General features: G+C 38.5%; 1 protein-coding gene across 1 annotated transcript in view; it reads left to right on the top strand.

Annotated features, from left to right (window-relative positions):
* The window catches only part of DNAH6 (dynein, axonemal, heavy chain 6), a 318529-nt gene that overhangs the window by 245758 nt on the left and 56873 nt on the right, over positions 1 to 15898 (top strand). Inside the window, exons 59-62 of the mRNA XM_012644194.1 lie at positions 1742 to 1975; positions 6290 to 6425; positions 9858 to 10024; positions 15169 to 15359. Of these exons, the coding sequence (XP_012499648.1) occupies positions 1742 to 1975; positions 6290 to 6425; positions 9858 to 10024; positions 15169 to 15359 (728 nt within the window). The remainder of the gene's footprint in view (positions 1 to 1741; positions 1976 to 6289; positions 6426 to 9857; positions 10025 to 15168; positions 15360 to 15898) is intronic.

The following is a 15898-nucleotide window of genomic DNA, read 5'->3' as shown; positions in this document are numbered from 1 at the left end:
CTTCAAGAAATAGAAGTAAAGATGTTCTAAAAATATCTTGGGCTGAGAGAAAAAGGGATATAGGATAAATCATCAAAACTCTGGAGTTTTATGGTTTAGAAGGGAAATCAGAAACCCAAAACATGTTTGTAGATGACAGCCCTGGCCAGGATACCCTCTACCAAACTCATCCATAATTCCATTTCACATTGAAATTTTTTAGGGCATTTTGAGATTTGCTATGTTTTATTATGGCACCAAACTTATCACATCTTCACTGGGCTTTAACCTCTCTGCCTCTTGTCAGGTTGTTAAAGAAAGCTCAATCCTCTTTTTTCCTGAGTGTATTAAAACAACTTTAGTACCCTTTGTCAACCATACTTTCAGGAGAATTAACAAGGACTTCCCCAATTCTCTACAAAAATTGTATGCTTCTTCTAAGCCCTTTTAATTTGAGGGAGTAGAGATCTATCTTCTGGTTAAGAGACTGACCCAACCGGCTATTTTCCCTTTGTGCTCCATCCTGTTAGTAGAAGGGGCAGGTAAAAAGAGAGGTCTGCACAGTTGCAACTCAGTATTTCTAAGGAGTGGAGTTTACTGCTTGGCCCTGATCTGTCTTGGTCCTCAGCTGCTTCTGGCCTCCAGTCTGTTTTGATCCGTCTAATCTACCCATGAGCAATGTATCTTGATCCCAGGGACTAGGCAGGCACTACCTCACCTCCTACCTTTGTCCCCTCAGGCTGCGGATCCTGACACTGCAGCCACATGCCCCTCTGGACCCAGGTGGGACTTCCCTGCAGCCTCTGCTGTAAGATCTTCTTGCCCCATGACTTTCAGGCAGGCCCATGGGTTCAGCTTCCTCATACAGCTTGTGGCCCTTGGGAGTGTCTGGGTCTTCCTTCCATGCTACTTAGAAGTTACAGGAAATAGGAAGGGCTACCTCTGGCCCATTCATGCCTAATCCTTCATTGACACCATCTCTACTGCCTTCCCAGTGTTCTTGTCATGTGGGGCACCTTTAAAGTAGGAGATCTACTCTCAAAATTTCCAAGTAGGAAACAGGGTGAAAGCCTCCTTTAAAATTTGTTTCTCTTAAATTTCAAGAAATATTCTAGCACATTCTTTTTACACTGTAAGAATTATCTTGGGGAAGTGCTAAGAAGAATACATGACCTTACCTTGCCCTTACATCTCTCAACCCAAAATGAAGAGTTTATCTGGGTTGAGGATGTGAAAAAAACTTGTCCTGCCAGCTCACCTCCATTTTCCCAAGTTTTATGTCTCACATCAAGATGATGTCTTTTGAATATGTCAAGAGTTTGGCATTGATCCATTTCTAAAAAAACAGAAGAGAAAGGGGAGTGTAGAATATAATATTACATGTCAATTTGGGATTAATTCTAGATTTTTTCATAGGACAGTGCAGTCAATCCTCACTGAACGTTGTTGATAGGTTCATGGAAACTGCAACTTTAAGTGAAGCAACATATGATGAAATCAGTTTTTTTTTCTCATCCATGTGATAATGAAACAATGTTGAACACAACATTATTCAAGGACCTGCTGTACATCATTTTACTTAAAGTTGCAGTTTCCAAGAACCTATCGACAATGTTAAGTGAGGACTTACTGTATTCACCTCCTGTGCTGCTGTTTACTCACTAAATAGGCAGGGAGTGGGGGTGGGAGGAGGACAGGGATTTTTTTTCCCCACAGAGAATGAATTAAATCAGAGATATTGATAGAGCTCTTTTTCACATAGTTGTTCAATACAACCATTGAAACCTCTACAAAGACAGATGATCTACAAGAGCGCCTGAACATACTACTGGAACAAACTCTCCTAACTGCTTACGTCAATATTTCAAGAGGACTTTTTGAACAACATAAACTCATCTACAGCTTTATGCTCTGTGTTGAGATCATGCGTCAGCAAGGAAGCCTAACTGATGCTGAATGGAATTTCTTCCTCCGAGGTTCTGCAGGATTAGAAAAGGTACCTGTTTCACATTTAGATGGTGAATGTTATTCTAGATAGAGCCCATAAGCACCTACCAATTCTCTGTGGTGACTCTGGTGGCTGAAGGTCATACATTTGGAGGTGTGGCCCAGTGGAGGGGAGCTGGAGGTCAGGAGACTCTACCTCCACCTGGCTGTGTAACGTTGGTGACGTTTCACCTCTGTGTGCAGCGGTGTCCTCGCCTACAGCAAAGTGATGCTGGGAGTAAGCAGTGAGCTAGTAGATGTGAACGTGTTTGGAAAAGCTGACCACCTTGCAATTGTGAAGAGTTAAAATCAGCAAAAATTGTAACAGATTTTGCAATACTGTTCTTAAAATCATGACCCTCTCTTGCCTGGAGACATCTCTCATGATAAAACATGGGAAGTAATAGAATAACTTGGTTTTCACCTTCTGGAATATTGTAATATTCCAGACCTCCCTTCTTCATGTTCATCCATTTGTCCTGCTTTCTCCAGCCTAACTGGCCTAACTCACCCATATACTGCAAACCTAGTAGCCCACAGAGGTGGGTCCCCAACCCTTGCCTGCGGTTTCATCTCAGCTCCACTTAAAACTCTTGGCTCTGTCCTGCCAATCTCAAGCCCTGCCCTTGGCCCCTGTAGACCTGACATCTGCCCTTGTTTGCCGGTGTTTGAGCCTCAGTGTATCACTGGGATGTCGGACATGATGCTTTTATTAGACTCCCAGCGTCCCGTGCTCTCAAGACAAGCCCAGACAAGACCCCTCCACCAGCTGCTCCTCCCCACCCCCATGCATCTTGCATACACGCATATTCTATGAATCCTCTCTTAAATGCATCTCACCCTCACAATCACAGTCCACACTTACAGAGGGCTTGCTGTGTGCTTCATGTACATCAACTCCTTTACTCCTCTCAGTATGCCTCCTAGGTAAATTCCTAATTTTATCTCTAAACTACAGATAAGATAATGTGGCACAGAAAGGTTAAGTAACTTGTCACTATCACATCCTTAACAGGGCTTAGAACCAGGATTTGAACCCTTGCAGTCAGTTTGTAAAGCTTGTCCTCTCGACCAGTCCACTCTACCACTGACTGTTGGTCGACCCTTCAGCCAGGCCCTGCTCTGAGTTGTTATTGCCCTTCCTTCCTCACAGCAGCCTTGTGAACAGCCTTGTTTACAGTTTTCTCAAGTAGAGCGTTGGAGAGGTTACAGAACTTTCCATGATCACACTAATGCGTGACAGAGTCTGATTCAAACCTGTGTCTAAGTTCCCAGAGCCCATGTCCATTTTAGTCCTATGTGTCATGAGCAGCATATTTTGAAAAGAAGTTTAAAATATGTTTAAATACCATCACACTAGAAACTTAAAATTACCCAGACATCATCTTCAGAGACTTCTCAAAAGTTTTTTTTGTTTGTTTGTTTGTTTTTTTGAGACAGAGTCTCACTGTGTTGCCCGGGCTAGAGTGCCGTGGCGTCAGCCTAGCTCACAGCAACCTCAAACTCCTGGGATCAAGCGATCCTCCTGCCTCAGCCTCCCAAGTAGCTGGGACTACAGGCATGCGCCACCATGCCTGGCTAATTTTTTCTATATATTTTTAGTTGTTCAGATAATTTCTTTCTATTTTTAGTAGAGACGGGGTCTCACTCTTACTCAGGCTGGTCTCAAACTCCTGACCTTGAGCGATCCACCTGCCTCGGCCTCCCAGAGTGCTAGGATTACAGGCGTGAGCCACCGCGCCTAGCCCTCAAAAGTTTTTTTAACTAAACTTTCTTTTCCTCTACCATGAGGAAATTTGAATGATTCTTGAGAGATTTTTTTAAATTAAAAAATGTGTTTGGGAATATATTTTACCTAGTCACTTCATTTAGCTAAGTATTTTAATACTAGTAATTTCCATTTTTATCATAAGTGTTACATTGTTTTTTGCTACCTGATGGGCTAAATTAGATTTTCTAGACTGCTCTGGAAAACCAACTTTCCTATATAAAAGTTTTTTCTGCGGAAAAATGTGCACTGAGTTCCAAATACCTATGACAAGGTTGTGTAACATAGGGAGATGGTATAACAATTCCCAGATCCTGGGAAGGATCTGGAAAGGATAAGAAATGAGTGTCTAGGATGGAAGGAGAAGACAGAGGGAGAAGAGGAGATACACACCCCATGGAGTCTGGAGAGTTGACAGGAAGCACCAGATATACAAAACATACACTTCTAGAAGGTGGCAACTGCAGGAGAAGTGGAAAGGGGGATAGTTGGGGGCCTACAACTGGAGACTGGCTGGTACAAGCAGAAGTAGGCCCTTTCAGGATGGAAACAAAGCAGTTAGAGTTCAAGGACAAACAGAAAACAATTGGAACCAACACACAAAGCCTCAAGAATCTGCAAGTTTCTATCATGTGTGGACAAGGTAAATGGATTTCTGCAAATTGAGGTCTCCAAGCTATCCCTATTGACTATATCCAGTCTGTACAGTTAATGATTTTAAATAATATGTTTTAAAGTATTTTCTCTGAATGCTAGGAATCCAAAAAATGATTCTAGTGAAGAGTAATATCACACTCAGATAACTTTCCATGAAATCTACTTCCTGGAAAATTCACTAAAATTTTCACAGGAACCAGTGATTTGTTTTGCAGATTCTTATCAGAGATCAAAAGACAACAAAAGTGGCTCACACCTGTAATCCTAGCACTCTGGGAGGCTGAGGCTGGAGGATTGCTTAAGGTCAGGAGTTCTAGACCAGCCTGAGCAAGAGTGGAACCCCATCTCTACCAAAATTAGAATAAAATTAGAAAAAATTATCCAGGAACGGTGGTGCATACCTGTAGTCCCAGCTACTCAGGAGGCTGAAGCAGGAGGATCACTTGAGCTCAGGAGTTTGAGGTTGCTGTGAGCTAGGCTGACACCATGGTACTCTAACCCAAGTGACAGAAGGAGACTGTTTCTAAATAAACAAACAAACAAATAAATAAATAAATAAATAAAACCAAAAGGAGATACCACTCCACAACTACCAGAAAGGCTATAATCATAAAGATAGACAATTACAAGTGTTGGTGAGAATGTACAGAAATCAGAACCCTCATGAACTGCTAGCTAAAGTGAAAAATGGTGCAGCTGCTTTGGAAAACAGTCTGACAGTTTCTCAAACTAATAAACATAGAATAATCATATAATCCAGTAATTCTACTACTAATCAAGGAGAAATGAAAATATATGTCCATACAAAAAGTTGGACACAAATATTAATAGCAACATTATTTATACTAGTCAAAATGTGGAATCACCCCAAATGAACTGATAAGTGGATTAAAAAAATGTGGTATAATCCGTCCAGTGGAATATTACTCAACTGTAAGAAGGAATGAAGTACTGATACATGCTGCAGTATGGATGAACCTTGAGAACATTAAGAAGTCAGTCACAAAAGGCCACATGTTATATAATTTGATTTATGCTAAGTGTCCAGAATAAGCAAATCTACAGAGACAGAAGCGGGGATGGTGGTAAAGGGAAGTAATAGCTAAAAGGTACACGGTATCTTTCTAAGGAGATTAATGTTCTAAAATTGACTGTGGTGATGATTGCACATATCTCTGAATATAATAAAATCATTGGATTGTATGCTTTAAATGGGTCAATTGCTTGGTATGTGAATTTGTATCTCAATAAACCTATTTTAGACTGTAGTACAGAACCTCAGGCAAATATTCAGTAAATTATAAAGAACTAGTTTCAGTCTGCAATCACAACTGTTTCTATGTCTCTTTTAAAACTGTTTACCCACATTCAAACATGTCATGAATATTGCCAGATGGCATAATACTTTTCCCAGAAATTTCTAGGAATATATGAAATGATTAGACACACACTCATCACAGCTGGAATGAGATCGGAGCTTGTCTTGCTACTGATACTGCTTCACTACTCAGCTTTCCTCATTTCCTAGGAATCAGAACATCTGGGGATCTGATTTGGAGACTAGTTCTCTAGAAAAAAGTCATTAACCATAAGAATACTTGGGGAAGGGGAAGACTGGTGTGGGATGTTGGAGAGGAGGCTGGATGTAGACTTAACAGCTTTAATTGATCAATTTGATTTCTGTAAATGTCAACCTGACAAGTTTTCATCAACTGCACTTCTGTGCAAAGATCCACAGGTAGAATTGATCCAACACCATTTCTATTTGACTGTATCTTATTACTAGTCCTTAGTAATTAGATATGGTAATTAGAGCTTGATTTTTCACTTGGACAAGGTGAAAATGAATTTTGTGGTTGTCTTTGTGAATCATTTTATTCATTTCCTGTCTTCAAATAGGAACGCCCGCCTAAGCCTGAAGCTCCCTGGCTACTCACTCCCATGTGGTTTGCATGCTGTGACTTAGAAGAAGCATTTCCAGTTTTTAAAGGACTTACACACTCTATATTGTTACATCCTATTTCCATACGCTTAGGTAATGTGACTAAAAGAATTTGCTGTAGGGGGGTTGTAAACAGGATCTTGAACGCTAACTTTAATATTTTCTTTAATCTCTTCTGCAATGTCAATATTTTTCACAAGGAAATTTCTTCATTTTTAAGAAACTGTGACTTACTTGTTTTCACAGTTTCTTGAGTCAAATGCTTGTCCCATGAATTTTCAGTGTTTCATGTTGACTATTATATCCACTTTAAGGATGTAAATATACCTTTAAATATTGCTTTAGCTGCATCCTATAGGTTTTTAACTTTTTATTGAAGGATAACATATGTACAGAAAAGTACACAAATCAAAAAGTGTTCAACTTAACTATCACAAACTGTACACACTTATGAGCCACCACCCAAACCAAGAAAAAGAACAGTACCAGCAGCCCAGAAATACCTCATCCTCCAGTCACAACTGCTCTGAATTATAACATTCTGTATTAATTTTTCCCACAATTTTTAATATGTAGCCCTTTCAATTCTAAAATTAGACTTTTTAGTTCAAAAGCATTTAGGATTTGGGGGACCATCTTATTATTATTTATAATTTAGTTACATTGTGGAAATTATACTCATAGTTTGCATGAAATTGTTTCTTTGTAATTCTTTAGACTTCCTTTGTAGCCTGGTACCTGTTCAGTTTACATAAAATATTCCATGTATGTCATTTCTTGGATGCAAGGCTCCACATGTAGCCTTTAGCACAGACTCAGTAATTGTGGTGTTTCTTTTACTAAGGTTTTTTATGCTTCATCTGTCAGATTCTAAGAGAGGTATATTAAGGTATACCACGATGGCAATTTACCTTTGTAATTTTGGAATATTTTTTTGTGAAATATGCTGTTATATACAAATATGTTTGGGATTATTACCTTCTTAGTAAATTGTTCATTTTTTACTAAATAATATTCCCCTTTATTCTGAATAATGCTTTTTTGATTTAAAATATATTTTCTAATATTATTACTATTACAGCAAGTTTCCCTTGGTTAGTGTTCTTACTGTATATATTCTACACTTTTTATTTTCAATTCTTTTGTATCAGCATATTTTTGGGGTTTCTTCAGTGTGATTTTGTTGTTTTGAAGAGCAGCATGAGAGTCTTTCTTTTTTAACAGGCAATTTTTAATCCAATTATATTTATTATGGTTATTGATTTACTTAAGTATTTCTCAAACTAGAAAAGATTTTTTTCCCCTTGGGGACATTTAGCAAGGTCTGGAGACATTTTTGTTTGCCCCAACTGGGGCAGTGCAGCTAGTGTCCAGTGGGTAGAGACAGGGATGCTGCTAAACGTCCCACAATGCTCAGAACAACCCCCACAAGTAACTACTTGATCCAGAATGTCACCATTAGAGCGGTTGAGAAACTCCGATCTATTTGGACTTACCTCAGTCATCTTATTTGGGGGGATTTTTTTCTTGCCAGTCTTTTTCTTTGCTTCTTAACTTCAGGTGGATCATCCACACCTTTTTTATTTATTTCCCCCTCTACTGATTTGAAGTTCTGTTTCTATTTTTTTTTCAGTAATTAATGTCTATTTAACTAAGTACACCCAGCAAGGGTGGTGGTTCAAAGTCTACATGAACCAGAATTTCTGAGATCTTTGATTTCTAAATGAAGACTAGGAAAAAATGCTTTTCAGTAAATACATCAAATAAAAATTATGTTTCCATATTGTGCACCAGTTAAATAAGACAGTTATAGGTAAAGGTAGAACACAAAAATAAAAATGCTCATAGAAGGCCAGAAATGGTCACTTAGGTACAGATCCAAAGCAGAAAGGGATAGACGGAGCCTCACATACAGAGGCAAAGAAAGAGGGAAGATGTGGAGGTTGAAAAGCAAAGTAATTCTGGGGACAACTCATTATTTTTGGATGAAAAGTAGCATGTCAATTAGACACAGTATCCTTGTCAATTGGGACTAAAATTTCAGCAATTTAAAAAAGCTTTCCTGCTTTCATTTGCTAAATGTTTAGGTTTATTCCAAAAATTCTGCAGGATTGTGAAGGTTTGTGCGTGTATGATAGGATGGCTTGTGTTCTAAAAGTGAGCATTCGATCTTTGCAGGTGATGTTTAAGAATTAATTTCACTGCCTTTCCTAATTGCCTTAATCTCTTGTCTTTTATTATTTCTAAGTACTTCATGACCTATTAGTTGAGAGTTATTTAAAATATGTATTATTAGATCTTGTCCTATTAGCCAGAATCCCAGTGATTATACAATAAATAATGAGAACCTCAGGGGAAAAGTGGTCCTTTTGCAATGAATAACGGTTTTGCTACCTGTTCCTCAGAGTAATGCAACCACTTTTAACTAAAGAGCACTGTGGTATGGCAGGCCCTGTGGTCTCATACCATGTAATTGTCTATATTCCATATCAAAATTAGAAGTCTTTCAAAGGTGAATACTACTCCAGAGCCATGGTCAGAAGTCTCACTAAATTTTTAAGTGTTACCAGCTCTTTGATCGCTAATGTTAGGCCCTCAGGGGAGAGCCCCAGCAGACCAGCTGGACAAAGTTGTTTTCCAGCCCAAACTGCAAGCCAATGATTTTACCTAATGTTCAACCCAAGAGGCCTGTCCTATCCCTGGAAGACACACTGGCTGTGTTGGCTTTCTGAGGTTTATACCACACCACGCATGCTGTACCTACAGACATTTCAATGCTAATTCTTACTACATGTTATTACCATTGAGCTAACTATTATATGATGCTAAACCTCATGTAAGATGCAAGTCCGTTTCTTTTAAATATTCTATGGCCAGAGAGCAGAGGATAATGTATTGTTTATTAGAGCATAAAGTACATATGTCAATTTATTCAACTATTATTTATATTGCTCAAATTATATATGCCATAATTTTCAGTTTACTTCGTCTGTCATAGACTGATAATTGTATGTCATTTCCCATCATTATTATGTTTTTTCCTGATTTTTCTTCTACCTATAACAGTGATTACTTGATGTATTTTTATGCTATTTGCTAGCACATATAAGTTCACTTTATTGTGTTTTTATTGTGGAATTTGCATTTTAATTAATAAACTTGACCTACCTTGTCCCATTTAATGGTTTGCCTTCAATTATAATTTATCCATATTACTACTATCATTTTAATCTCCTTTTTGCTCACATTTACTTGATGTATTTCTATGTATCCTTTTATTTTTAACCTCTCTGTTACGTTATCTTGGGTTTTTTTGTAAGTTGTTGAATTTTGTTTTCTGATGACATTTTAAATTCTTTACTTTTTGAATAGGTTGGGTATGATGGAGATTAATGTATTTACAGTACATTTGTGGTTAAAACCAATAGTAAATACAGAGATTTTTTAAATTACCAAACATATATTTATTTCATTTCGAAGTTAAAACAACTCTAATTAAAGCATCTTTTATAATTGTGTTTGCAGGATCTTTTGAGACTTATATTAACCCACATGAATGGGAAGGCTATTCTAAAACAAAGGAAGAGCAACCTATGTCACATGAAAAGGAGACTACAAAACAGGATCCTTGGAGTGCAGAATTGACTTCTTTCCATAAGCTGATTCTTATTAAATGTTGTAAAGAAGAAAAGGTAGGGAATTTTTTTAATTAAAGGATTGTGTTATAAATGTTTCTACTAAACTTCACTAGCCAGTTATGATTCATAAATTTATTTGAGATTAACAATGGTCAAGTTTGGGAAGTGGCTCTAAAAACACAGAGACTCTGTTATTACTAGAACATTTTATACAAAATGTTTTATACAGCGAATGAGGAAAGAAATGACTGGAGAGCCAGACGGGGATGTGGTCATACTTTCCTTGGTGTGTGCCATTAGAGCACCCTGCTCTCTGCCAGAGGACAGGGGTCTGTTGGAGGGCTTTAGCAGGGAACTAATGGGCCTTTTAGATCTTGGAAACACTGGGGGGGAAACATTTGAAGCACAAAACTGTAGTCACCTGGACCTGTTTGTAGACTATCGAAATGGTCTGTATAAGAAGCAATGGCAGCCTGAATTAAGACAAAGGTAGTATTAATAGATTGCAGAGCTGAATAGGGGGTGGGAGATTAAGCAAATAGCATGGATCCCAGTTTCAACTTGCATGCCAAAGGGGATAGTTGTGCCAACAATTAAACAAACGTGAAAGAAGAAATGTGTAAGAGAAAGATGTCACTGAGTCTACCATGCCTGCCAACCATCAAAGTGGATAGCAGTCTGGAAGCTACTAATATGTGGATAGGAAACTATAGAGAGAAATATGGGTTAGAACAACCCCATCAATAAATGGGCAAAGGAAATGAACAGAAACTTTTCAAAAGAACACAGAATAATGGCCAGCAAACATATAAAAAAATGCTCAACATCTCTAATCATTTGAGAAATGCAAATCAAAACCGCAATGAGATATCACCTAATCCCAGTGAGATTGGTCTCTATCAAAAAATCCCAAAACAACAAATGCCGGTGAGGATGTGGAAAGACAGGAACACTCTTACACTGCTGGTGGGACTGCAAATTAGTGCAACCTCCGTGGAAAAGAATTTGGAGATACCTCAAAGAGCTAAAAATAGACATACCATTCAATCCAGCAATATCACTATTAAGCATCTACCCAAAAGAGCAAAAGATATTCTATAATAAAGACATCTGCACCTAAATGTTTATGGCAGCACAATTCACTATTGCAAGGATGTGGAAACAACCCAAGTGCCCATCAATTCATGAATGGATTATTAAAATTTGATATATGTAGACATATACATTGGCATATGTAGACAATGAAATATTACTCAATTATAAGAAACGACAGTGATCTAGCACCTCTTATATTTTCCTGGATTGAACTTGAGCCCATTAACCGAAGTGAGGTATCACAAGATCGGAAGAATGGGCTCCACTTGTACTCACCATCAAATTGGCACTAACTGATTAACACTATGGTGCTCACATGGCAGTAATATTCTCCAGGGATTAGGGGGATGGGGGGTAAACTCACAACTAAAGGACACGGTGAGCATTGTAGAGGGGAAGGGCATGCCTCTAACCCTCGCTCGAGTGAGGCAAAGACATAAAATGTGACCAAAATGTTTGTACCCTCATAATACCCTGAAATAAAAAAAAATTTAATTTAATTTAAAAAAGAAATAGAGATTTGGGAATCATCATCATTGATTTGGGAAGTAAAATCATGGGAGTTTTGGGGACTGTAGAAGAATAACAAATAGTAGAATACAAGGACAGGTGGGCAAAGGATGAAACTCTGATGACCACCAACTTTTAAAGGGCAGAGAGAAAGGATAAAGGATCCTTTCTCATCCTCATCCTGGCTGAGTGAATATATCAATGAAATAGTGAGTGTCTTAAGAAATGTTGAAGGTGGGTGAAATATTGGGTTCATTATTTTCTCATTTTATATGTGCTTGAAATTTTCCATAATAAAAAATGTTTAAACCTCTAGTCACATCCTTGAACACCTAAACTCTCTTGCAATATGTCCTAGGAGAGCTCTCCAAATATGATCAAAGCTACAAACGGTAGACACAGTCATACCAAATTCACAGAAGATTAATTGAAAATTCTCATCAATGCATTCAACCAAAAATCTAACGTAGGTTATGCTACCAAACAAAACTTACTTCACAAATGAACACTGAGGAGTCTAGAACCCTGGTTATATTTCAGAAATGAAGAGCTAGACACCCATTCCAGAGAAAACAGGGACCTGGATCAGCCAAGACCATGCACAGGATCACCCTGAAGAGAAAATTCAAGCATGACAATGTCATACCAGCTACACCCCCTCCCAATTAGAACCCTCACCAAGGTATTTAGAAACAACTTGCCCTGCCATTGATTCCATAGAATGACTTGCTAAAGACATTGGGATTCAGGATGTGAGAGCAATCTGGTTGGCACATCTGTCACCCCATTGATCGCCAGCATTGATCCGACTGATCTGGCTGGCTAGGCGGGTGTCCCCTTCCTCACCACTCCATGTGCATCCCTCCTGAAGCTGCATGCTTAGTTGAAGTAGACAACATTCCCTGATAGAGGAGGACCGTTCTTTGATCAAGGGTATACGAGTAGCTGTGCTCCCCTGCTAGAACCTCCAAACAAGGTCTCAAGAAATTGTGATTCAAGAGTAAAGAATCCAAATTCAGTTTCAAAACTGAAGGTTTAGATTCCCTGCCTGGAGAAAAGGAGTATCTAAGGAACTCTTAGAATAAAGACAAGACCAGAGACAAGATCTCTGTGATGAGTGAGCTCAAGGTAACAAACCTGCTGTTCCAGCTCTGTTCACAAGCAGAGCCTACTGGGTATCCAATGCTTCTAAATGTTGGAGCCAACTACTGTTTTGGGAAAAAGAAGATATTCCAACACAAGTGGCTTCTTATACAAAAATTCAACCTCCTTCAGAAGTAGCATATTTTGATCTAAAGATGAAATTTCGTTTCAAAGGCTCTTAGCAAACCAGGTGGCAGGCTCATTAGCACTGCAACAGGAAGTTGTCATCCCAACAATTCCTTCCTGTCATCCTTACAATTCCTTCTTTGGCATCAATATTGTCAACATCTTTCAGGAAGCAATTATTAGAAATTTGAACTGGAGAGAGAAAAAAGAAACTATCATGTAATTCAAGATGAACGAAGATTGTCTTATAGAGAATAATTCATCACCACGGAACAAAGCTAAGAAAAGTCCTCTACACTGGTGTTCGCAAATCTTGGTGTGCATTAGGATCACTTAGAAGACTTGTTAAAACACAGAATCCTGGAGCCCATGCCCCAGAGTTTCTGATTTACTAGGCCTGGGCTAAGAGCTAAGAATCTGCATTACTAACAAGTTACCAGGTGATGCTGATGCTGCTGATCCTGCAACCATACTTTGAGAGCCACTGTTTTAAGGTCATTATTAGGAGAAACCATTTTCAAAGCAACCAGAGAGATGAGGAAATCAGAACATGTCATGACTTGCAGCATCATTGGTTTCCAGGGTTAAATCCACTGGGAACTCTAACCTCGACAGGACTAGCGTTTCAATTCGGGTACCTCTACCTCAGAAAGGATACTGTTTCTTTGGCAACTGGTTTTCTCTCTGTTGAAAAACCACAGTGTAATCAGAATTACTGAGGATGAAATCTTCTCACTCAGAGAAACAGTTGAAAGCTTTTCCCAATTTGGGAAACACCAGTTGTATGAATGCAATTTTAAGTCCTTGTTGTTAATTCTACCATGTGCTGATTATTTATTTAAGTAAGATATTCCATGAAAATGTATTGAGGTATAATTCACTCATCATACAATTTACCCATTTAAGATGTTCATTTCAATAGCTTTCGGTATCTTCACAGAGTTGTGCAATCATCACCAAATCAATTTAGAACATTTTCATTACCCCCAAAAAGAAACATAACACCCATAGCTACTGTTCCCCAATGCCACCAGCACTGGAAAATGATTAAGATTATATTTTAGCAATGTAAAAGCAAATGGTTTTCATATAAAAACCTTTTTAAATAAAAATGATAAAGAAATTGATACTGGAAAAGTTAAGTGAATTATACTTAGTCACACAGTGACATGGCTAGAACTAAGCTCCAAACCTCCTGGCCCTGTTGCATGGCTGTTTATTCTGGAACTTGTCACCTTTGTGGTTAGTATGATAATACATATTTACTTAAAGGGACAGGCATGTGAATATCTTTTCCCAAGTTGGCCACAGAAGGGTGTGATCCAAGGCCATGGCCCTAGACCAGGTTGGGACACCACCCTTAAAAAAACAGGGCAAGTCTTGTTTGGACAGGACAATGTCAACATCTAATGGAGGGCTAAGGTTAAAGCAGGGGCTGCTACTTAGAGTTGTGCAGGATGTACACTGAGCAACTCTTGGGGGAGCCATTCACAGTGTAGATATTATAGCCTGGCACATTAAAGTACCTTGAAGAGGGGACACCTTTTTGTATCTCACACAAAGTATCCATATGGGCTATGGAGGAACAAGACACACAAGAACACAAATGGAGTAGGTAGGAAAAAAAAAAATGGACTAGGTAGGGTAGGGTGGGATCAGGGAAAGAAATGCATTGATGTAGGAAATGGCCTGGCCTGGGCATCCTCATCAAGGCCAAGGCTGGTTCCCAAGAAGAGTGAGAAGAGGCTGATGAGTAAATGAGAGATAATGAAGAGGACACAATATATGGAGTCAATTTTCTGAAAAGTTGGCTTGCAAATGGGAAGAAAGAAATGAAATAGTAGGGGGAAGAGTAGCTGCAACCAAGGGAGGGTTTTGGTTTTGATTTTAAGTATAGAATATAGTAATGCCTAATCATATGATAGGAAGACCAAGGAGAGAGAAAGAGATCAATAATGCAGAAAAAGACCAATGGAGGGACTGAAGGTAAAGTCCACAAGAATGTGAAAGGGACAGGACAGAAGGAGGCAAGGAAGGGGAGACAGCAGGCTTATAGACACGTGGAATGATGAAGGACATCCCTCTCACCCATGTTTCATCTTGCTCAGTGAGTCATGAGAACCATGGCTGTCAGCAGATACTTGGTGTACATACCCACCAAATTATGTCTATAGGAAGAAGTATAATACCCAATCAAGAAAGAAAAAGTTCGAGAGTACAGGGCACCATCCCCTGAGGAGTAGAAGGGGAAAATTAGGATAAAATTATGAAGGATCCTCATCCAACATACTATTTTTTTAATGCTTCTTCTTTTCAACTTTCAGGTGGTTTTTGCTGTTACAGACTTTGTAATAGAAAATCTTGGAAAACAGTTTATAGAGACACCACCTGTGGACCTGGCTACTCTGTATCAAGACATGTCATGCAACACTCCCCTGATATTCATTTTAAGCACAGGCTCAGATCCCATGGGTGCATTTCAGAGGTTCGCCCGGGAAAATGGGTATTCGGAACGGTAAGGTCACATTGTGCAGTTTTAACAGACCATATGAACATCTTTTTCAAAAATTTACCTTTGTTCTTCCTTGTGCAGCATGAATTTTTACATTCAGATATCCTTACTAAATAAATTAAGAAGTGTTGATATTTAGCTATTTATGTTGTTAAAATGGGGTCAAAAATCATAAAAGCAGATGTAAATTTTATTCGAGCAAAAGAGATTGCTTAAAATGTTAAAGGATAATAATCTAGTGGAATGGTGATTAAAACGTGTTTGGTATATAACACATGATTTTAATGTAGCCAAAAAGGGACTGATGTTTACTTCCTATGTTCAAATGTGCAAAAAAAAAGTAGTTTATGTTCTGTTATTAATCTCATCTTTCTCATGAACCTCCACTCTGCTGGGTAATAAAGAGAAGGAGAAAGTTTAAGCTTGCCCATTTATATTATATTTTCTTCTGATTTAAATATCTCCTTCAGGGTAAACTGATTTGGTTTCTTTTTCATAAAAGTTCAGTCTTTCTCACTCCTCCATTCTCCAGTCCCTTCTCG

This window comes from Propithecus coquereli, unplaced genomic scaffold (genome assembly GCF_000956105.1).
Source record: "Propithecus coquereli isolate 6110/MARCELLA unplaced genomic scaffold, Pcoq_1.0 Scaffold208, whole genome shotgun sequence".
Taxonomy (NCBI): domain Eukaryota; kingdom Metazoa; phylum Chordata; class Mammalia; order Primates; family Indriidae; genus Propithecus; species Propithecus coquereli.
Note: the sequence above shows the minus strand (reverse complement) of the source record. Positions and strands in the feature narration are given on the sequence as shown.